Genomic DNA, 24,309 nt, shown 5'->3' on the forward strand with positions numbered 1-24,309 from the left:
CTAAGATAAAACACAGGGACTTCCTGGATGGTGGTCCAGTGGTTAAAACTCGGAGGTCCCACTAAGGGGGCCTAGGTTCGATCCATGGTCAGGGAACTAGATTTCATATGCCACAACTAAAGATCCTGCATGCTGCAACAAAGATCAAAGATCCTGTGTGCAGCAACTAAGAACGGGCACAGCCAAATAAATGAATATATATATGAATATAAATATATATATATATGTGTGTGTGTGTGTGTGTGTGTGTGTGTGTGTGTGTGTTGAGTCTTTAATGTTAAACCTTAAATCTATCTGTGTGCTCAGTAACTCAGTCATGTCCGACTCTTTTTGGCCTCATGGACTGTAGCTCACCAGGCTCCTCTGTCCATGGAATTTTCTAGGTAAGAAAACGAATTGGTTGCCACTTCCTTTTTTTTGGATAGAACCTGACTTTCACTGTTAAGAGTTAAAATACATATTTCTTACCTTATACTTTTAAAAGATGGTATTAACTTTTCTTCCTCCAGAATGTAAAAGGGCACATAAAAAAGATGAAGTAGAGAGTAGGCAGAGAATCAGATAACATGATCAGATTCCCATCCCTTTGGCTACTGCAAAAGGATAGATTATAGAGTAAAGATCTAACCTAAATTGTGAGGTGAAAACTGTAAACTACAAAATAATATATTTTTAGGATTGACTGTCTACATTAAGCTCTAAAAAAATACTGGAACCAAGCATCTATAATAAAATGAACAATCATTGTCTTTGTGTGGTGGTATTGGTAATTTTTATTTTTCTTTATTCATTTCTGGATTGTATGATAAGAAAATATTGCTTAGAAACATTGCTATTTCTACAAATTCTCTTTAAATAGGAATAGGGAGGCCATCTGAATATTCTAAGATTCAAAAACTGACTAACTTAACTTTTCTTTCACACAAATGGACTAAACATTGAACACAAAACAAAATCTGATTGCTTACAACCTTTATGATTATGATTCTTAACAGAGACTGAAGCTCACCTAAATATTTTGGGGTGATAATTTCTTTTAGGAACTTGATCAAAATGCCACAGAAAAAGTCCAGGCAATGTTCACAGCCATTGACGAGCTCTTGTATGAGCAGAAGTTGAGTGTACATACTAAAAGTCTACAAGAAGAGTGCCAACAGTGGACATGTAGCTTTCCTCATCTCAGGTACTGAAATCCTGTATATTCATGGCTAATACTAAAATTTGAAAAGCAGATTTCCAAGAAACCTTGTATTCTGAAATCTTTATGGGCATGGATTTGTATCATTAAGGTGATATGGTATAAAGCCTCAGATGATAGAAAACTCATGTTGATGGAAGTTTCTCAGAGTTTTCATAACTAGTTGTCCTAATCAAGTAAAATAGTTTCTATACCAGTAGCTGTGATCTGTATCTGTCCAAAAGAGACCTTCTTTTGAACAAAAGCATCAGAAAATGTTTTTGATTACTGTCTATAAGTAAATTCTTATACATGTATACTTTTTTTAATTTTTTTATTTTTATTTTATTTTTAAACTTTACAATATTATATTGGTTTTGCCAAATATTGAAATGAATCTGCCACAGGTATACATGTGTTCCCCATCCTGAACCCTCCTCCCTCCTTCCTCCCCATACAATCCCTCTGGGTCGTCCAGTGCACCAGCCCCAAGCATCCAGTATCGTGCATCAAACCTGGACTGGCAACTCGTTTCATACATGATATTATACATGTTTCAATGTCATTCTCCCAAATCTTCCCACCCTCTCCCTCTCCCACAGAGTCCATAAGACTGTTCTATACATCAGTGTCTCTTTTGCTGTCTCGTATACAGGGTTATTGTTACCATCTTTCTAAATTCCATATATATGCATTAGTATACTGTATTGGTGTTTTTCTTTCTGGCTTACTTCACTCTGTATACTTGAAAGCAGACATAGGCTATTAGGAAGCTTCCCTTAGAAACCACACTACAACACATACTTAAAATTTATAAAGCTTCATGTTCTTAAGAATATAATTCAGTTTTTACTAATTTGGCCTGGCTTTCACCCATTTTAGCAAATTTAATGAAGATTGTTATGGAGGGTGGAGGGTAGATTTAAATGTTTGCCCAGTTTCCTTGGATTCTTTTTCGGTGGGGTGGAAAAGCTTCATCCATTCTGTCTCCTTTGTATAGGAGAGGGAGATACCTTCAGAAAGGCTCTGGATTCACATTTCTCTCAAGAATCATTCCAAATCAGTAAGGGACTATGTACTAGACTTCTCTGTAGAGCCATCACATTTGTTCCAAAAATACCTATATTTTGTATGCATGCTGGATGAAGGTGCTTAACTGTCTCTCTATGTTCTTCACTTTGAAGGATTCTGGGTCGGCAGATAATCACTCCAAGTGAAGGTTATGGACTGTACCCTAGATCCCCTTCTGCTGTTTCAGCTTCACGTGAGGCAACACTGTCTCAAGAAAGAGATTCTACTATGTAAGTATTCTAATGTGTAAGTGTTTATGTATTCTAAATATGCAAGTATTTTATTCTACCACTTACACTAAAGGATTAAAGTACTTATTTACTGGTATTTAGTAAAGCACAGCAAATTCTGTAAGACTAATCATAGTCTTTATGCATACTAGAATTTTTTTACTTAGGTTTTAATTTAAAAAAAAGATTTTCTCTAGAATTTTAAGAGTTACTCATATCCATAGATACTTATATCTATGTCATATCTATGTCTATCTATAAATACAAGCACTTTCTTCTTGGAATAAATGTGTCAACAGAGTGGTTTAAAGAAATTCAGGGATCTAAGAAATAGAATTTAAAATTTTTTTGAAAAAAACTTTGAAACAGTGGTTTTCTTAAACATGTAATACTAATTATTATGGAAGCGACTGAACTGAATTGAAACTGATATTATTAAAATGGGTAATTAGTCATTAGCTAAAATGGCTAATTCTTTGAATACCTCACACTCTTTTAACAGTAGCACAATAAACCCAGATAGGATTGCTCTAAAAACCTATGCTTACCCTTAATTCTGTAGTAAAATGTCATGGTTTTAATTCATTTTAAAATTATTCCTTAACTATTTCCTAAGACTGTAATTTTATTTATACTGATACTGGTTAAGAGTTGTAGTGATGCTTGCTTTTGATGCCTTTTAAAGCTTGTAGTAATTTCATCAGACCACAAAGTAAAACATTATTATCTTAGGTTAGTTAAGGTTATGGGATCTGGGTTATCAACTAACTGATTTTTGGTCAGAGAGTGGGATTTGTTTACTTCTTTCAGAGTGATTTAAACTCAAGGTTCTGGTCACCAGGCTGAGATTTCTTTCTAAATTTAATCCTCATGTATTACACCAATAAGCCTTTTAAAATTTACTCCTTTTATATAAGTTTCAGATTTTTACAGACTAATTTGTCTCCCACAGAAAGGATGTATTCTTTAATTCTCACAGACCAAAATTAGATAACTTAGATCCTGCGATTAAGATATATTTACCTGATCTATTAGTTTAAACTTTATATATACCTTTAATTTTATAATTGTAAATAGCATTTCCTTTTAGAGATTCCAAACAAATAAGGAACAAGTCTGAGCAGTTAACTCCTCCTTCTCTAGGACATTTGGCTAAATCATGATTCTGCAACACACTGCAGACATCTTTTCTGTCCGTTTTACTTGCTACTACCATTGCTGCTTGGTCCTTCTTATTTTTGGTTCTGGATTATTTGACTTAACAGTATTCAATAATTACTTTTCTTTACTATACAGATGAAATAAATACCTATCTGTACTTTATACAGACATATAGTTAAATGAAGCAAGTTATTCAGCTATATTAGGATATCACTACTTAAAGAAAATAATAACAAATTAAATATAATCCATATTTACTTTCATATCACCACCAGTTTGTCCATACTTGATATTTTTTTCTCTTGAGTACCATTAAGGAACTCATTGTACTACAAAATATTTATATATTTTAACTAACCATAATTATTATTCATGCTCTAATTGTTACAGCCGTGTCACGCTGGTTCATTTTTGTCCTTTTTTTCCAGACCTATCCTGGAAAAATATTTTTTTCTTCTTTAAGACATGGAAGCAGCTGAAAGTCAAGGAAACACTTAACTTCTTTGAGAGACTACTAGTATTTGAGAGCAAAATTTGGGTAGTTGAGGATATGTAAGTTGGTGGTGATGCTGCAATTTTTCCACTTTTTAAAATAAGTGATGTGAAAAAAATGTGTCAGAAATACAACTTTGGTATTTTTTAGTTTAACAAATTAGTTTTCCATGAAATATGAGGTTTATCAGCTACTAAGATTTTCTACAAAATAACATTTCAAATTATATCCATTCTTGCCCCTCCACATTACATCAGATTTTCCTTTTAAAGTTCATGGTTAATCCTTTCTGTCCTTCACTTAAAAATCTTCAGTAGCTTCCCACTGAATTTATGATAAATTTAAAATTATATCATAAACTGGCCCCAGTCTACATATGTGTCTTTATCTTCTGTCACTCTCATTCATTAATTCTTCCACATTGGATTTTTTTCACATCTCAAATGTACTAAATAAGATATTTGGTTCAGCTTCCATTCTTGAGTTCTTGGGCCAGAGGAAATTGGTATAAAAACAATACAAAAATACAGTCGCTTTCTCTTTGTATCTCTAACACCTAAAACAATGCCTAGAATATAGTTAGAATCAACTTTTTTAAAAAACTAAATTAAATATCATATTTATTGCACAACAAACTCCATGAAAATGAACTTACATTATGGCTGCAAAACAGTGTTATCAATCAAAACAATTATTGTATAGATCAAAATGGAATTCCAAGAACTTTATAACAATAGAAAATGGTGGTAGCATAAGGAGAAAACACAGGCCAGAAAAGGATCCTGAACAGATGAGTTTGAGAACATTCCCATTTGAAAAAAACATCGACAGAGGAATGGATAAAGATATGGTCCATATATACAGTGGTGGAGAAGGAAATAGCAACACACACCAGTATTCTTGCCTAGAGAATCCCGCGGACAGATGAATCTGGTGGGCTGCTGTCCCTGGGGTCATACAGAGTTGGACACGACTGAAGCAACTTAGCATACATGCATTGGAGAAGGAAATGGCAACCCACTCCAGTATTCTTTCTTGGAGAATCCTAGGGACAGAGAAGCCTGGTGGGCTGCCATCTGTGGGGCTGCACAGAGTTAGACACAACTGCAGCAACTTAGCAGCAGCAGCATATACAGTGGAATATTACTCAGCCATTAAAAACAATGAAATAATGCCATTTGCAGCAACATGGATGGACCTAAAGATTCATACTGAGTGAAGTAAGACAGAGAAGGAGAAACACCATATGACATTCCTTATATGTGGAATCTAAAAAGAAATGATACAAATGAACTTAATTACAAAACAGAAAGAGACTCACAGAGAGCAAACTTAACGGTTGCCGGGTCCAGGGAAGGTAAGGATGGGAGGAAGGGATAGTTAAGGAGTTTGGCACTGACATGTACACACTGCTATATTTAAAATGGATAACCAACAAAGACCTACTGTATAGCACAAAATAAATAAATAAATACGATTTTTTTAAATGAAAAAAAAAACTTCATAATCTTCTGCTGCAAGTTAGTTTAAGGGGCCTATCTACCCTTAGTTTAAATACATACTGCAACAAAAATTAACTATAATATCTAATAAGTTGCCAAAGTGTATGACTGTATGCAGAATTATAACCCTTAAAAAATCATTAAAAGAACAGATAACTAGAAAATAAACCTTTGTGTATATGACTAGATAATTTTCAACAAGGGTGCCAAGATTACACAGCGGGGAAAGGACAATCCCCCCAACAAATGGTGCTGGGAAAACAATGCAAAAGAATGAAGTGGAACTCTGATCTTACACCATATACAGAACTTAACTCAGAATGGATTTCAAAGACCTAAATGTAAGACCTAAAACTACTAAAACTCCTAGAATAAAACACAGGGAAAAAGCTTCAGGATATTGGATTTGGCAATGATTTATTGGATAGAACATCAAAACCTAAAAACAAAAGCAAAAATAGACAAATGGGGCTACATCAAACTCAAAAATTTCTGTGCACCCAAAGAAAAAAATCATTAGAGTGAAAAGGCAACCTGTGGAATGGGGGAGAATATTTCCAAGTCACATGTCTGATAAAGGGTTAATATCTAGAACACATGAGGGACTTCTACAATCCAACAACAACAAAAAGAACCCAATTTAAAAATAGAAAAAGGACAAGAGAATAGACAGTTCTCAAAGAAGATAAACCAATGGCCAACAAGTAAATGAAAAGATGTGCAACATCACTAATCATAAGAGGAATGCAAATCAAAACTACAATGAAATAACCACCTCATATCCATTCCAGCTGAGCTATTTCAAGTCCAAAATGATGATGCTGTGAGGGCCTCCCTGGTGGTCCAGTGGTTAGGAATCCACCTTGCAATGCAGTGGACACTGGTTCAGTCCCATATCTGGGAATATCCCACATGCCACGGGGCAACTAGGCCCAGGTGCCACAACTACTGAGCCCATGTGAGGCAACTACTGAAGACCATGCGCCTTAGACTCTGTGCTCCACAACAAGAGAAGCCTACAGACCGCAACCAGAGAGTAGCCGCAACTAGAGCAAGCCCACACACAGCAGTGAGGACCCAGCACAGCCTAAATAAATAAATAAATATTATTTTTTAAAAAAGATGATGCTGTGTAAATGCTACACTCAATATGCCAGCAAATTTGGTGAAAAGTTGGCCACAGGACTGGATAAGGTCAGTTTTCATTCCAATCCCAAAGAAAGGCAAAGCCAGAGAATGTTCAAACTACGGCACAACTGCACTCACCTCACACGCTAGCAGAGTAATGCTCAAGATTCTCCAAGCCAGGCTTCAACACTACATGAACTGAGAACTTCCAGATGTTCAAGAAGGATTTAGAAAAGGCAGGGGAACCAGAGATCAAATTACCAACGTTCACTGGATCATACAAAAAGCAAGAGAATGCCAGAAAAACATCTGCTTCATTGACTACACTAAAGCCTTTGATTGTGTAGATCACAACCAACTGTGGGAAATTCTTAAAGAGATGGGAATACCAGACCACCTTACCTGCCTCCTGAGAAATGTGTATATAGGTCAAGAAGCAAGTTAGGACAGGACATGGAACAACAGACTGGCTCCAAATTGGGAAAGGAGTACATCAAGACTGTATATTGTCACTTTGCTTATTTAGCTTCTATGCAGAGTACATCATGCGAAATGCCAGGCTGGATGAAGCACAAGCTGGAATCAAGATTGCTGGGAGAAATATCAATAACCTCAGATATGCAGATGACACCACCCTCATGGCAGAACATGAAGAAGAACTAAAGAACCTCTTGATGAAAGCGAAAGAAGAGAGTGAAAAAGCTGCCTCAAAACTCAACATTCAGAAAACAGATTATGGCATCCAGTCCCATCACTTCATGGCAAATTGATGGGGAAACTGAGAGACTTTATTTTTGGAGCTCCAAAATCACTGCAGATAGTGACTGCAGCCATGAAATTAAAAGAAACTTGCTCCTTGGAAGAAAAGCTATGACAAACCGTGACAGCATACTAGAAACCGGAGACATTACTTTAATGACAGAGGTACATATAGTCAAAGCTATGGTTTTTCCAGTTAGTCATGTATGGATGTGAATGTTGGATCATAAAGAAACCTGAGCGCCGAAGAATTGATGCTTTTGAACTATGGTGTTGGAGAAGACTCTTGAGAGTCTCTTGGACAGCAGAGATCAAACTAGTCGTTCCTAAAGAAAATCAGTGCTGAATATTCATTGGAAGGACTGATGCTGAAGCTGAAGCCCCAATACTTTGGCTACCTGATGCAAAGAACTGACTTGTTGGAAAAGACCCTGATGCTGGGAAAGTTTGAAGGCAGGAAGACAAGGGGACGACAGAGGATGATATGGTTGGATGGCATCACCAACTTGTTAAACATAAATTTGAGCAATTTGGGAGTTGGTGATGAACAGGGAAGCCTGGTGTGCTGCAGTTCATGAGATCGCAGAGAGTCAGACATGACTGAGTGACTGAACTGAACTGACCCCATCGTTTAACTGCATGGGGGTCCTGGGAAATGCAGTCTAGTTTTGTGGCCTGAGAAAACGTTTAGTCAACATTTAACAGTCTCTTTGGGTGTCCCTGGTGGCTCAGCAATAGAGTCTGACTGCAAAGCAGGAGATGCTGGTTTGGTCCCTGGGTCAGGAAGATCTTCTGGAGAAGGAAATGGCAACCCACTCCAGTATTCTTGCCTGGAAAATCTCATGGACAGAGGAGTCAGGTGGGCTACAAATCCATGGGGTCGCAAGAGTCAGACACAACTTTGTGACTAAACCACCACCACCCATCATCAGGGTGGCCAGTATCTAGAGAACAGAAAGCAACAACTTTTGGCAAAAATGTAGATAAAAAATTGGAACCTTTGTGAACTGTTGGGGGGAATGGAGTGTAAAACAGTATAGCCACTAAGGAAAACAGTGTGGGCTGTGTTAGGTGCTCAGTCGTGTCTGACTCTTTGTGAGCCCACAGACTGTAGCCCGCCAGGCTTCTCTGTCCATGAAATTCTCCAGGCAAGAATACTGGAGTGGATTGCCATTCCCTCCTCCCAAGGAACTTCCCAACCCAGCGACTGAACCCTGGTTTCCTGCCTCGCAGGCAGATTCTTTACCGTTTGAGCTACAGAGAAGTCTCCTGTTGTCTCTTGGAAAACAGTATGGAGGCTTCTTAAAACACTAAAAATAGAATTACTATATGAACCAGCAATCCCACTCAGGTGTATATCCAAAAAAAAATTCAGAGGAGGATCTCAAAGAGATATTTGCACACCAATATTCATTGAAGCATTAATCACAATAGCCAAGAGGTGGAAACAACCCAGATGGTCATCACAGATGAATGGATAAAGAAAATTTATATACATGCAATGGAATATTATAGAAGGAAATCCTGTTACATGCTATAATATGGATTGATGAGCCTTGAAAGTATTATTTAATAAGTGAAATAAGCTAGTCACAGAAGGACAAATACAATATGATTCCACCCATATGTAGTATCTAAAGTAGTCCAATCATAGAAACAGAAAGTAGAAGTATAGTTGCCCAAAGGAGGAGAGGAAGGGGAAGGGGCAGTTAGTGTTTAAGGGATACCAGAGTTTCAGTTTTGCAATATAAGTTCAAGAGGTCTGTTGCACAATAATGTGCATGCATTTTCAACAACAGTGAAGTTACTGAAATAAACCTATAATCTGAGGTACTTCAAAGAGTTGAACATGAATGTAAATATTCTTAGATTTAAAAAAGCTTATTTTATAGCCATAGCCGTTGCATCTGAAAAGATAGCAAGTAGTATGCAACTGCTTCAGTATTAGGTGCATAATACACCTACGTAGAGTGGGTGTGTGGCTCATATTTATTCCTGTTCTGAGAAATAATAGGTATTAAGGTTTAGAGTAGCCCAGGAAGGTGTCGTCAGGGGAAGGGACTTTGAGCTGAAACTTGTATGAATGAGTTCCTGTGAGAACTGTTTATGTTGAACATAATTACTGTTTTTCCCCTCTCCCAGATTTGGCATTAGGGGAAAGAAGTTACATTTTTCATCTTCATATGGTCCTAAAGCATCTTCCATTGCCAAATCCCCTTGTTTATGTTCTATGGAAAGAGAAGAAGACTGTATAATATTTTCTGAGGGAATAATAGAGGAATACCTAGCATTTGACCATACAGATATGTGAGTATTATATCTTTTAAACTTTTTTACTCCCCTGTTTTGTGTATTAGTATCTATTTTTCTAAAGTATGCCACCAGTATTATCTATAATTAAATTTATGTTATTTATGTTCTATTACTTCTCAGTTATCCAGCATTCATATACTTAATTGATAAAAATTGTTTTTTCCTGCACATGTCATTTGCCTCTTCCTGGGATTTAAACAGTTTTAAATGAATTAATTTTTTCACCAGATAATTTGATTTTTCTTTTGTCAGTTATCACCAGTAATTCATGGAAACTGTATTCATCTTATTCTAAATCCAGGCTCTCTTACTGTTCCATGCTGCATCCCTGAAATATTAACCTCTTAAACTATTCCTCTAAGCCTTTAGAAGTTCAGAATGATAGTCACAGTAGCACATGTGGAAGTGAGAATTTCAGGCTATGAGGCTGTGGTTAGGTCTAGTTAGTGTCACATGATTCTGGACTTTTCTTCCCTTATTTCCTATTGAGCCATGCTGACTTTTATGTTCAATGTATACAGTCCTAGGCTCAGGTAGACATAACTCAGATTTCTATACATAGCACCAATGAGTTAGCTAATTGTTCCAAGAGAATCGTATGTATGCTCTTTTGATTTTCCAGAGATTTCCTCCTTCCCTTTCACTTCATCTGGCCTGAGTCAAATTATCTGTTTTTTCTCCTCCTTTTTCCTCAAAGGTCTTTTCCCTTCATTTTAGCTTTAAATAAAGCTGATTTAACTACTCCAAAACGTGATGTTCATGACTCAAACTCAAATGAATTTTCAAGTAATACAGGGAAGATTTTTAGGAAGGCAGTCTTCTCTTTAGAGATACCACTGAGATACTAAGATGTCATGAATGAAATCATGTAAGTCTGAAAGAAAATAAGATATGAAAGATTTATTTTTAATAGTTTGGGAATAGGGAAGGCCTTTCTAACTACAGCTTAAAATCTACAGGTCATTTAAAAATAACTACTTAAAATAAAATTTCTGCATAAAAAATTCATAAAGTCAGAAGACAAACTGGCAAAAATATTTGCAGTTAATGCATGCACAGAGGCTTAATTTCCTTAACATGTATATCAATAAGGAAAAAATTAAGGACAAAACAAAGAACATGGCAGAGTTCACATTATAAGAAAATGGATCTTAAATATATGAAATGAAACTCAGTCTCATTCAGACATGCAAATCAAAATTATCATGAGTACTCTTTTACCTGACAGACTGTCAAAAGACAAAAGATGAAGAAATTTTTATTATTCCTTGAATGAGAAATTGGCATATTCTTTCACTACTGGAGAATTATACCTCCTCTTTAAATTGAAATGCACATACCTTTTGACTCAATAATCTATTGATAGGAATCTACCCTACAAATAAGATACCTATGTAGCCAAAGAACTACATACATACAGTCCCCAACTTAAGATGAGTTGACTTATGAATTCTGGATTTACAATGGTATAGAAGTGATACACATTGAATAGCAACTGTCCATTGGAATTTCTATCTTTTCCTGGACTAGCAATAAGCAGTATGACACTCTCTCAGGATGCTGCGCAGTGGCAGCAAGCTGCAGCTCCCAGACACACCATCATGAGGGTAAACAACCAACACACTTACAGCCATTTTATACCCATAAACCATTGCTTTTCACTTTCAGTAGAGTATGAAATACATTACGTGGGATATTTAACACTTTATTATAAAATAGGCTTTGTGTTAGATAATTTTGCCCAGCTGTATGCTAATTTGTCTTCTGAGCACATTTAAGGAGGCTAGGCTAAGCTATAATGTTAGGTGTATTAAATGCATTTTTTACTTACATTTTTGTTAGTTTATTGGGCTGTAACCTAATACATAAGGAATATCTCTAGAAATATATTGTGGTATTGATTATAAAAGCAAAAAGTTAGTTGATCAACAGCTGCCTGGCTATATATATTATGGTATATCCAATGGAATACTCTGCAGTTATTTTTTTAAAGAGGCAGATTTATATATATTGATAGGGATCATAGGCCAGGATACATTGATAATTGGATGAGCAGGGTGCAGTAGAGTGTATAATGGAACTTTCTCTGGACTTATGTATGTTTGCTTCTGGGAATGAGGACTGGGGTAGAGATATAGGAAACTTATTTTTCAGTACATGTATATATTTTCTTCTAAGCAATCTGAATTTTCATCATATGGCTATGTTATCTCCTCTTAAAAGAAATATAAATTGAAATACAGTTAATACTAATCAGCTTCCCTGGTGGCTTAGATGGTAAAGAATCTGCCTACAATGCAGGAAACCTGGGTTTCATCCCTGGGTCAAGATCCCCTGGAGAAGGAAATGGCAACCCACTCCAGTATTCTTGCCTGGAGAATCCCATGGACAGAGGAGCCTGGCAAGCGATAGTCCATGGGGTTGCAGTCGGACTCGACTTGAGCAACTGACACACACACAGCCTCCTCCACCACTTAATGCCAGGCTAGCTCTTCCTTTGGAAAGGAGAAGCAAAGAGAGTCTGGCTGTCCTGCTTAAATCTTAGCATCCTTCTTTCCAGCCTAGTTTCCTATTTCATTCTTGAGTACTTTGTTACCCTAGGAGTAACTTTCACTGTTACCCAAGTCAGTTCCACAATTTGCTTTGTCTTAGTTTATACTGTCACAGATAAGCACATCAGCCAGATTTTCTTCCCCTAGAAATCTATTTGTGCTATTGATACTCACTGCCAGAGAAGAGATAGCCTTGCCTAACTGGGAGTCTGTGAATTATAGATACAGATTCCAGAAGAGCCTGAGTAGCTTCCTATGCTGTTGGGTTTCCCTCTTTTTCCTTTACAATCAATTACCAAATGTTTATTTAGGTTAGTAAAAGTATACAATATAATAATCTATGTGGACTATTTCCCTAATGAATCACTGCCTCAAATAACTATGCAGCTAATCAGTTACACCATTCAGTGTGCCACATTAATATAATCTAAATGTTATCTAGTTACAAGAAAAAGATTATTTCTGTGTTCAAGTCATAGCTTGCTTGTTGCTCAACTGACAGTGCCATCTGTTTAAAGCTAAAAAAAGTACAATGATTCTCACCCTTCTTTTTCTTGTTCTATTTTTTGCCAGAATAGGGGGTGGAATGGGGCTAAAAAGGAAAATGCAGAGTCTCCTCTGTTGAAAACTTCCTTAGCTCACAAGAGAACTTAATATCTGTGCTACATATGTCAAGGGTCGGGGAGGGGTGTCAGATTTAGGGGGGAGAAGCACAGATCACATTCCTAAGCAGCACAAAAGACAGTAGTGAACACTCAGTGAAGAAGAACCATGAAATCTTTCCCTCTTGTTTCTGTTACAGGGAAGAGGAGTTTCATGGAAAGAAATCAGAAGCAGCTACAGAGAAACAGAAATTAGGGTATCCGCCCATTGCTCCATTTTACTGCATGAAAGAGGATGTCCTTGCTTATGTGTTTGACGATGTGTGGAGCAAGGTCCTAAGCTGTATGGAGCAGCTGACACGTACTCACTGGGAGGAATTTGCTTCTGGTAAGGCTCTTTGTGAAAACAATATAAAAAAATAATTAAGACTTCCAAACCCTAACCAGTCTATTAGATTACATACTTAATAGTACAAAAGAATCATATTTTTATTTCTTATAGAAACTAACAGATAGTTGGACAATATTTGGGAATGACTGGATGAGTAATGAGGCCTAGTCTATTATGACTAGAGATTGAGCTTTCTTTTTGAATGTAATTATTTGTGAGAAAAAAAAAAACATGTGCAAGTCACAAATACATTTTAAAAACCACTTTATTGAAGAACTGATTTACAACAAACCAGTAAAACTTAAAGTATATAATAAGTTGATTTATGTATATACAGCCATGAAACTATGGTAGTCAATATAGTGAACATATCCATTACCCGCAAAAGTTCATGACCTTGTACTCCCTCCCTCCTATGCTTGCCCAACTCACTATCCTGAAGTGAAAACTTATCTGCTTAAATGGAATCATGTTGTATTGACTTTTTTTATCATCTTCTTTCTCCCAGTATAAATCATTCTGAGAGTCATCCATGTGTCAATAATTTATTCCTTTTATTGCTGAGTAGTATTCCACTGTTCCACAACTTGTTTATCCATTTATCTGTTGTTGGATGTTTGGACTATTTTCATTTTTGGTCTATTAGTGCTTTTATGAACACTAGGGTACAAGACATACATTTTGACATATATTTCCTTTTCTCTTGGGTAGATTTCTAGGAGTGGAACTATCAGAGTATATGGTCAAATGTATATTTAATGTCTTAACAATTGTCTGCATTGGTTTTCTATGTTGCACAAAACATTAACACAAACTTAGCAGCTTCAAACAATACACATTTATTATCTCACAGATCTGTGAGTCAGAAGTCCAATAATAGCCAGCTAGTCCTTTACTTACGATCTCACAAGGCTGCAATCAGGGTGTTGGTCAGAGCTGGTTCTCATGTTGCGGCTCATGTTTTTGGAAGCATCCAGTTTCTTGTAGCTGTAGTAGTCATGGTAGCTTACTTCGCCAAAGCTTTCTCAGTAAGAAAGACTGAGAGCTAATCTACTAGCAAGACAGATTATGTAACATAATCAAGGGGGTGACATTCCATCACCTTTACCATCATCTATTGGTTTGAAGCAAGTCACAGGTCCTGCCCACACTCCAAGGGAGGGGGTTACACAAAGGTGTGAATACCAGAGATGAGAATCATGGGCTGGGTGGGGGGCACATTGGAATTTGTCCACTACAGTCCTCCTACTGGCCACCAGTGAGTCATGTGCTCCCACATGCAAAGTACATTCAACTCTCTTTAAAGGTTTCCAAGAGAATCATTCTTGGAATGATGGAGCGTCAGCTCCAAAGATTTTTGAATCAGGTAAGAATGAAGTTCCTGGATGTAATACAGGGCAAGTGAAGTTATTGGGGGCACAATTCATTTCTATTCTATAGCCCTGTGAAAGTAAATACAGAGGTACATAAACATCTAACTATTTAATCCAGCCATTCTGTTCCTAGAGACAAATTATTGATATTTGACCCCAACAAACCCAACATATAGTAGTGTGCCAGGAAAAGGATAACCATTATAGACACTCCAGTTAAAGGCTGGGGTGGGGAAGGGATCCCTAGCAATTCTGAAATCCACCTGTGAAAATATTCGGGATTCCTTCATCAAGTTTCAAGGCCTGGAAATAATCCTCTTAGCTCTCTGCTCTCCCCTCTAAGCTCTTGATTTCACCCTCTGAGTCATCCTGTTAACATGAAAGGTATCTTCCTAGCTAAGTAATTTTATTAGGTTGTGTCCTGCCAGTAGAATTTTGGGGGCCTGATAGCCTTCCTTTATTTGGAATCTTTTGAATCTAGAGAGATTGAGAATTCTCAAAATCATTGAGTCCTGTTTTCTTTATGTTTAATAGTTTTCCCCTCAATTTCTCTCATCTCGTGTCTTATCATAAGCAGCAAGAAAAAAAATCAGGCTTCACCTTTAACACTTTGCTAGGAAATCTCCATAGCTATATAACCAAAATCATCACTTTGAAAGTTCAGCTGTCCACATGACCATAAAAGACCATTTCTCTAAACTTGTGTCACAAAATAACAAGCATCTCCTTTCTTCCAGTTTCTAATATGTTCTCCCTTCTTCCAGTTTCTAATATGTTCCTCATTTCTTTCTAAGCTTTCCCCTCCCTACAGCACCCTCCAAATCCAAATTTCTCCTAAGTCTATTCAAGGTAATTGTGACTTCTCTATCATGCTTCTCAAAATTCTTCCAGCTTCTATCAATGAACAATCAAAAATAAAATTAAGGAAACAATTTATTTACCTAGTATCAAAAAGAATAAAATACTTAGGAATAAACTGAACCAAGGAAGTATAGGACTTCTACAGAGAATACTACAAAACATTGAAAGAAAATAGGTAAGGCCTAAAGAAAGCCTTCCTCAGTGATCAATGCAAAGAAATAGAGGGAAACAATAGAATGGGAAAGACTAGAGATCTCTTCAAGAAAATTAGAGATACCAAGGGAACATTTCATGAAAAGATGGGCTCAATAAAGGACAGAAATGGTATGCACCTAACAGAAGCAGACGGTATTAAGAACAGGTGGCAAGAATACACAGAAGAACTGTACAAAAAAGATCTTCATGACTCAGATAACCATGATGATATGATCACTCACCTAGAGCCAGACATCCTGGAATGTGAAGTCAAGTGGGCCTTAGGAAGCATCACTATAAACAAAGCTAGTGGAGGTGATGGAATTCCAGTTGAGCTATTTCCGATCCTAAAAGATGATGCTGTGAAAGTGCTGCACTCAATATGCCAACAAATATGGAAAACTCAGCAGTGGCCACAGGACTGGAAAAGGTCAGTTTTCATTCCAATCCCAAAGAAAGGCAATGCCAAAGAATGCTCAAACTACAGCACAATAGCACTCATCTCACATGCTAGCAAAGTAATGCTCAAAATTCTCCAAGCTAGGTTTCAACAGTTTGTGAACTGTGAACTTGCAGATGTTCAAGCTGGTTTTAGAAAAGTCAGAGGAACCAGAGATGAAATAGCCAAAATCAGTTGGATCATAGAAAAAGCAAAGAGAATTCCAGAAAAACATGCTTTATTCACTACACCCAAGCCTTTGAATGTGTGGATCACAACATACCGTGGAAATATGGGAATACCAGACGACCTGACCTGCCTCCTGAGAAATGTTATGCAGGTCAAGAAGCAACAGTTAGAACCAGACATGGAACAATGGACTAGTTCCAAATTAGGAAAGGAGTACATCAAGGCTGTCACCCTTGGGTGACAATACGTCACCCTGCTTATTTAACTTATATGCAGAGTACATCATGTGAAATGCCGGGCTGGATGAAGCACAAGCTGGAATCAGGATTGCCAGGAGAAATATCAATAAACTCAGATATGCAGATAAAGGAGATCAGTCCTGGGTGTTCACTGGTAGGACTGATGTTGAAGCTGAACCTCCAATACTTTGGCCACCTGATGCGAAGAGCTGACTCATTTGAAAAGACCCTGTTGCTGGGAAAGATTGAGGGCAGAAGATGGGGACGACAGAGGATGAGATGGTTGGATGGCATCACCGACTCAATGGACATGGGTTTGGGTGAACTCCAGGAGTTGGTGATGGACAGGGAGGCCTGGCGTGTTGCGGATCATGGGGTCGCAAAGAGTCAGATATGACTGAGCAACTGCACTGAACTGAACTGATACAGATGACACCACCCTTACGGCAGAAAGAGAAGAAGAACTAAAGAGCCTCTTGATGAAAGAAGAGAGTGAAAAACCTGGCTTAAAACTCAACATTCAGAAAACTAATAAGATCACGGTATCTGGTCCCATCACTTCATGGCAAACAGATAGGGAAACAATGGAAACAGTGAGAGACTTTATTTTCTTGGGCTTCAAAATCACTGCAGATGGTAACTACAGCCATGAAATTAAAAGGCACTTGATCCTTGGAAGAAAAGCTATGACCAACCTCAACAGCATACTAAAAAGCAGAGACATTACTTTGCCAACAAAGGTCCATCTAGTCAAAGCTGTGGTTTTTCCAGCAGTCATGTATGGATTTGAGAGTTGGACTATAAAGAAAGCTGAGTGCCGAAGAATTGATGCTTCTGAACTGTGGTTTGGAGAAGACTCTTGAGAGTCCTTTGGACTGCATGGAGATCCAACCAGTCAGTCCTAAAGGAAATCAGTCCTGAATATTCATTGGAAGGACTGATGCTGAAGCTGAAACTCCAATATTTTGGCCACCTGATGCAAAGAACTGACTCATTGGAAAAGACCCTGATGCTGGGAAAGGTTGAAGGTGGGAAGAGAAGGGGACAACAGAGGATGAGATGGTTGAATGGCATCACTAACTTGATGGACATGAGTTTGAGTAAGCTCCAGGAGTTGTTGATAGACAGGGAAGCCTGGCATGCTGCAGTCTGTGGGGTCGCAAAAAGTCAGACACAACTGAGTGACTGAACTGAACTGAAAGAAATGGAAGGGGCTTCCCAGGCAGTGCAGTGGTAGAGAATCTGCCTGCCAATACAGGAGATGCAAGAGATGCAGGTTCAATTCCTGGGTCTGGAAGATCCCCTGGAGTAGGAAATGGCAACCCACTCCAGTATTCCTGTGTAGAAAATTCCATGGACAGAGGAGCTTGGCAGCCTACAGTCCACGGGGTTGCAAAGAGTTGGACTTGACTGAGTGGGCACACACACACAAAGAAATGGAAAGACAGGCTCTGCTTATGTATCGGAAGACTTAGTATTGTTAAGATGGCAGTCTCCCTGAATAGATCTACAGCCTGAGTGCAACTTTATCAAAATTCCAGCTGCCTTTTTTAAAAGGCAGAGATAATTCATATAGAAATGCAAGATATCCTGAATATCCAAAACAATATTGAAAAAGAACAAATTTGGAGGATTCACACTTCTTGATTTTAAAAGATAATACAAAGCTACAGTGATCAAAACAGTGTAGTACTGGCATAAGGACATATATTGATCCATGGAATAGAATAAAAAGTCCATAAATAAACCCACACATCTATGGTCAGTTGATTTTCAACAAGGGAGCCAAGCCTATGGGGGAAGAAGAGTCTCTTTAAGAAATGATGCTGGCAGGGAACATAGCCAATATTTTTATCATAACTATAAATGGAGTATAACCTTTTAAAATTGTAAACCACTATGTTGTATACCTGAAACTTACTGAATATTGTAAATCAACTCAGTCAATCCAAAAAAAAAAAAAATTCAGATGGGGAAAAAAAAGGAAATGGTGCTGGGACAACTGCAAAAGAATGAAGTTGGACCATTACTTCACATCATATAAAAAATATCAACTCAAAATAGACCAAAGGAACACACTTCAGAGCTGCATAAAACTTAGGAGAAAACATTGGAGTAAATCTCAATGAGCTTGGATTTGGCAGCTGATTCTTAGATGTCATCTGACACCAAGACCACATACAACCAAAGAAAAAACAGATAAAATTGGACTTCATCAAAATAAAATACTTTAGGGTGTATCAAGGGACATTATCAAGAAAGTGAAAAGACAGCCTACAAAATGGGAGGAAATCTATGTAAACCATACACCTAATAAGAATCTAGTATCCACAATATATAAAGAACTACAACCAAAAAACAAAAGAAAAAAACAATCCAATTAATCAGCAAATAACTCAAAGAGCAGTTTCTCCAAAGAAGATATACAAATAGCCAATAAGTACATGAAAAGATGTTCAAAATCATTATTCATTAGGGGAATCAAATAACCAAAACCACAATGAGACACCACTTCATACCCACTAGTGCGACTGTATTTAAGATTAAAAAAGGACAGTAACAAGTATTGATGAGGATGTGAAACTGGAATGCTTGTAAATTAATGGTGGGAATGCAAAGTGGTACAGTCACTGTGGAACCAGTTTGGCAGTTCCTCAAAAAGTTAAATTACCACATGTCCCAGCAATTCTACTCAAAGGTATATAACCTAGAGAAGTGAAATATAGCCACACAAAAGCCTTGCATGAATGCTGATAGCAGCATTATTCATAAGAGTCAAAAAAGTGGAAGCAACCTAAACATCCATCAACTGATGGATAAACAAATGGTTTATCCATGTGTTATGGACTGAATTGTGTTCCCCTTAAAATCCAAAAGGCCTAACACCCAATGTGGTTATGTTTGGCAATATGGCCTTTAGAGAGATAATTAAGGTTAAATGAGGTCGGAATGGTGAGACCCTAATCCTTTAGGGTTGGTATCCTTAAGAAAAGGAAGAGACATTAGACTTCTTTCTATGCATGCAAAGAGCAAAGGTCATGCAAACAAAGACAAAGCGAAAAGGCAGCTGTGCCTAGGAGCCAGGAAGAGAGGTCACACTATAAACCAACCCCAACAGCACCTTGATCATGGACTTTGAGGCTCCAGAACTGTGAGAAAATTAATTTCTGTTGTTTAAGCCACCCAGTCTCTGGCATTTAATGGCAGCCCAAGTAACTAATACTTCATGCACAACGTTTCAAATATGCTAAACACCACTTATTTTTCTGTGTATCCATAAATTTAGGTTATTGTGAAACTTTAAGTTTGAAAAAAAGAAGAAAGTAATTTTAAAATGGAGCTAGAGGATCTCTGACTGGTTTGGTGGGTTGACTGAAATGTCCTAAAATAGGGGTCAGCAAAGTTTGTGTATAAAGAACCAGGCAGTAAATATTTTAGCCTTTGCCAGCCATCCAATCTGTTGCAACTACTTAACTCTGACCTTGAAAGCAGCCATAAACAATATGTATGCAAGTGGATATAGATGTGACACTATTATACACTCAGTATATATCTTCTCCAAAGACATATATAATTAACGCTGCCACAAAAACTGGCAGTGGTAATGGGTATGAAGTTTCACTGGTCATGTGGCTATTTAAAATTTTAATTAATTACAATTAGGTAATTTTAAAATTCCATTCTCAATCACACTAAATTTTTTTTAATTGAAGTATAGTTGATTTACAATGGTTGTGTTAATTACTGTTGTACAGCAGTGATTCAGTCATCCATATATACATATCTTAATATTCTTCTCCATTATGGTTTACTACAGGATACTGAATATAGTTCTGTGCTATACGTATGACCTTGTTTTTTTTAGTCCATTCGATAGAAGCCTACATGTGCTAACCCCAATCTACCACTCCATCCTTCCTTCAACCTCCTCCCCCTTAGAAACCAGTCTGTTCTCTATGTCCATAATTTTTTGTTTCACAAATAGGTTTGTGTCATAGAGTCTACAAATGATATCATGTGATATTTGCCTTTCTTTGACTTACTTCACTTAGTATAATAATCTCATTGCATCCATGTTTTTGCAAATGGCATTATTCCATTCTTTTATGGCTGAGTAGTATTCCATACACACACACACACACACACACCTTTATCCATTCATCTATCAGTGGACATTTAGGTTGTTTCCATGTATTGGCCCTTGTGGTGCTATGGACACTGGGGTACATGCGTCTTTCTGAATTATAGTTTTGTCCAAGTATATGCCCAGGAATGGGATTGCTGGATCATATGGTAACTTTATTTTTAGTTTTCTAAGGAACCTCCATACTGTTTTCTACAGTGGCTACACGAGCTTATATTCCCACCAGCAGTGTAGGAGGGTTCCCTTTTTTCTTAACTTTCTTTAGCATGTGTTATTTGTATACTTTTTAATGATGGCTATTCTGACTCATGTGAGTTGGTACCTCATTGTTTTGATTTGCATTTCTTCTAATAATTAGCAGTGTTGAGCATCTGTTCTTGTGCCCATTGGCCGGCCATCTGTATGTCTTCTTTAAAGAAATATCTACTTAGGTCTTCTGCCAATTTTTGGATAGGGTTGTTTTTTGTTGAGCTATATGAGCTGTTTGTATATTGAGGAAATTAAGTCATGTCATTTGCAAACACTTACTCTCATTCTGCAGGTTGTCTTTTCATTTTGTTTATGGTTTCTTTTACTCTGCAATAGCTTGTAAGTTTTACTAGGCCCCACACTAGCCAAATTTTAAATCCTCTATAGCCACATGTGGCTGGAGGCCACTATCCTGGAGAGTGCATATGTAGAACACTTCCTTCAATCTCCAAATGTCGCATTAGATAGCTTTGCTCTAGTAATCTTTGCTTTTCATTCTTCCAGGAACCAACAGGCATCACCAGCCTGAGAAACCACTTTAAAATAAATTCATGGTTTAAAGGGTTTTTTGGAACCATGCAGGTGGTGTGAAACTGGGTTATAAAGATTAGTGAAGCCTAGCTTGAGATTATGAATTCTCAGGGGAGATTTTTTTTCACAGTACTGGTGCTGTGGGTCTGAAGATATCCATGGATAATAGATTCTATTCCTTTGCTCAGATGATGAGAGTAATGTTGCAATCACCAGACCAGCTTCACAAAGCCCCTGTGTGCTGAGTGAACTACAACCTTTGGTCTTACCTCGAGTGCCACAGTCTAAGGTGCTGTCTATCACCTCAAATCCGGTAAGTCCCACAGGGGTATATACAGGAGAGCCTAGGCCTGTTCTTATAGAGAAGTCTGCTCAGTTATTTGCCTTAACTGTGTCACTATGACTTTTTTTTCCATTAAACTTATGTGTTTTCATAGTAATCCAGCGATTCCTTGCAAAAGTTTCATTTTGAAAAAACAGCAAGTTAGAGTTGATAAGTAATTTTCAGCTCTTTTGAAAAGGTATCTATAAGCTGTGCAATTGAGATTCAATTATATGGTCAGCTCCAGGCAGCTTTGGGAAGAATGAAATATATAATGAAATGAGGGGCCAATGTCAGATTTTCTATGGCCTTAACATTATATCTTTTGAATTTCTTTTTGACTTCTTCCCTCTTTTTTTCTGTTATCTTGACCTACCTGGTTTTTATTTTTTATATTTGAATCTGTTAACTTTTTTGCTTTTGGAGGTTTACCAATCATTACCCAGGTGTAAAAGGCAAACCAAAGGGAGGAGAAAATGGTTTCAAAAAAGTCTTAAGCATATAAAGATGGCCATTTCTTGCAGGTTGATGAGCCTGATCTAGTGTTTGCTTTGTTGGTATACTGGCCAGATATTGTGCAGCTATATTTTTTAAATGGTTATTTAAAAGTAAATTCAGCTTGTACATAACTATACTATACATACCTGTAACTTATACTGTACATCAATTATACTTCAATTAAAAAATAAACTCAGCAAGGCCCATATCTTATCACACTGGAGGATGACCCAGGTAATCTAATATTCCTGTGACAATAATAAAATACTTCTATATGTCAAACTGGTCTGCTTATGGTTTAAGTAGCCCAAGCTCTGAAAAGTTAACATACACATTTCTAGTTGTTGATGACCAAAGGAAGGAGAAGCAATAATCCAAATATTCTAGAGAGAAAGTAGGAGAAAAATTCCTACTTGGGAGAGGAGGAGCTAACCAGAAAGGGCCCTGAATTGATTACCTAAGAGAGAAAATAAACAGAGGACACTAAGGTGGCAGTGGCAGTCCATGCAAGACTAAATCCTGCCGACATTAGAACAAATAAGATTAACTCCTTCTAATAGTCTTTAGATTTGAGCTTATTATTGAGAGCTGACTGCTCCAGGTGTAGCAGAGAAAGCATTAGCAGAGCACAGGATTATGTGATGGTAAAAGAGATTATATACTAGAGTTTACCCTTATTCTTCCCATTTTTGTTCCATGTTGTTTTTTCTAATGTAATGTAAATAATAATAAAGGTTCTCTCTCCCCTATGAGACTGGCTATTAATTGCTTTCACATAAGTTGATCAGGCTTCCCCATTCAGAAATGAAGAGGATGACTCTGATCTTGTCATCTTAACAGTGGACTTGGGGCCCCAGCTGGGATACTGGCCAAGATACTACAAAAGTTAAGGCATAGGAGAAAAAAATATATAAATGATCTAATTTGGAAATATTAACTTTTGGCAAAGTTGGGAAACTAAGCTGGTATCTTCACCAACCAATGAGAAACATCTTCTTTTGATATGTAGATGAGTCTCTGTCAAGCAGCAAGTGGTCATCAGCCAAATGTGAATGGTCTCTTGGTTCATGGGATGCCTCTACAGCCAAGAAATCTCTCTCTAATGGACAAGCTCCTGTAAGAAGTATAAAATTTTACGACTATAGAGTTTAAGTAGATCACTAAAAAATAAAAGGAAAGCAAAGTCAAGTCAATCAACATGCATGTATTGAGTACCTACCAAGCAACCAGAGACATGTGGGGAGTAAAAACATAAGGAAAATGGTCTCCAACTTCAAGGAGCTGATAAAATAACTGGTGAGAAGACACACAACTAAAAAGAGGCCTAACCATATAGGGCATTCCTGTGGCTGAGTACCAAGTGTGTGTACTTCAAGTGAGTGAACACTATGGCAGTCCCAAAGAAGGGAAGCATTTTGGTGGGAAGTTCAGGTTTTAAATGTGTCCTTGTAAGATGGAAGTTTGGATAAGCAGAGAAGAGTAGCAAGGCTATTCTAGATATGAAAAATGATGTGGGGAAAGGTTTGGAGACAGGAAAATACAAATATTTAGAAGAGAAAGCAGATCGTTTTTTGCTATAGTAGAATAGGAGGCAATAGGTTAGAACTTCAATGTTCTGATTAAAGACCACTGGTGTGATTAGTGGGAAAGCAGAGACTGGAATTAAAGAACTTTGGAACCAGACAGTGGAGGGTTTTGAATGTCTTGTTTCTGAGATCCATTCATGTTGCATGTGATTCTCTTTTACTGCCAACTGCTGCTGCTAAGTCGCTTCAGTCGTGTCCGATTCTGTGTGACCCCATAGATGGCAGCCCACCAGGCTCCCCCGTCCCTGGGATTCTCCAGGCAAGAACACTGGAGTGGGTTGCCATTTCCTTCTCCAATGCATGA

At 37.4% G+C, this 24,309-nt stretch overlaps 1 protein-coding gene across 6 annotated transcripts in view; it reads left to right on the forward strand.

Moving 5' to 3' along the window:
• The window catches only part of FAM149B1 (family with sequence similarity 149 member B1), a 50,060-nt gene that overhangs the window by 17,581 nt on the left and 8,170 nt on the right, over positions 1 to 24,309 (forward strand). For 5 of the 6 annotated variants that reach the window (XM_025284746.3, XM_006060602.4, XM_006060603.4 and 2 more), the window contains 6 exons: positions 1,041 to 1,183; positions 2,362 to 2,478; positions 9,664 to 9,828; positions 13,189 to 13,376; positions 21,788 to 21,912; positions 23,429 to 23,535. In XM_025284746.3, coding sequence (XP_025140531.1) covers positions 1,041 to 1,183; positions 2,362 to 2,478; positions 9,664 to 9,828; positions 13,189 to 13,376; positions 21,788 to 21,912; positions 23,429 to 23,535 — 845 coding nt within the window. The remainder of the gene's footprint in view (positions 1 to 1,040; positions 1,184 to 2,361; positions 2,479 to 9,663; positions 9,829 to 13,188; positions 13,377 to 21,787; positions 21,913 to 23,428; positions 23,536 to 24,309) is intronic. The other variant, XM_025284747.3, reaches the window with a different exon arrangement.

Source organism: Bubalus bubalis, chromosome 4 (assembly GCF_019923935.1).
Source record: "Bubalus bubalis isolate 160015118507 breed Murrah chromosome 4, NDDB_SH_1, whole genome shotgun sequence".
Taxonomy (NCBI): Eukaryota; Metazoa; Chordata; class Mammalia; order Artiodactyla; family Bovidae; genus Bubalus; species Bubalus bubalis.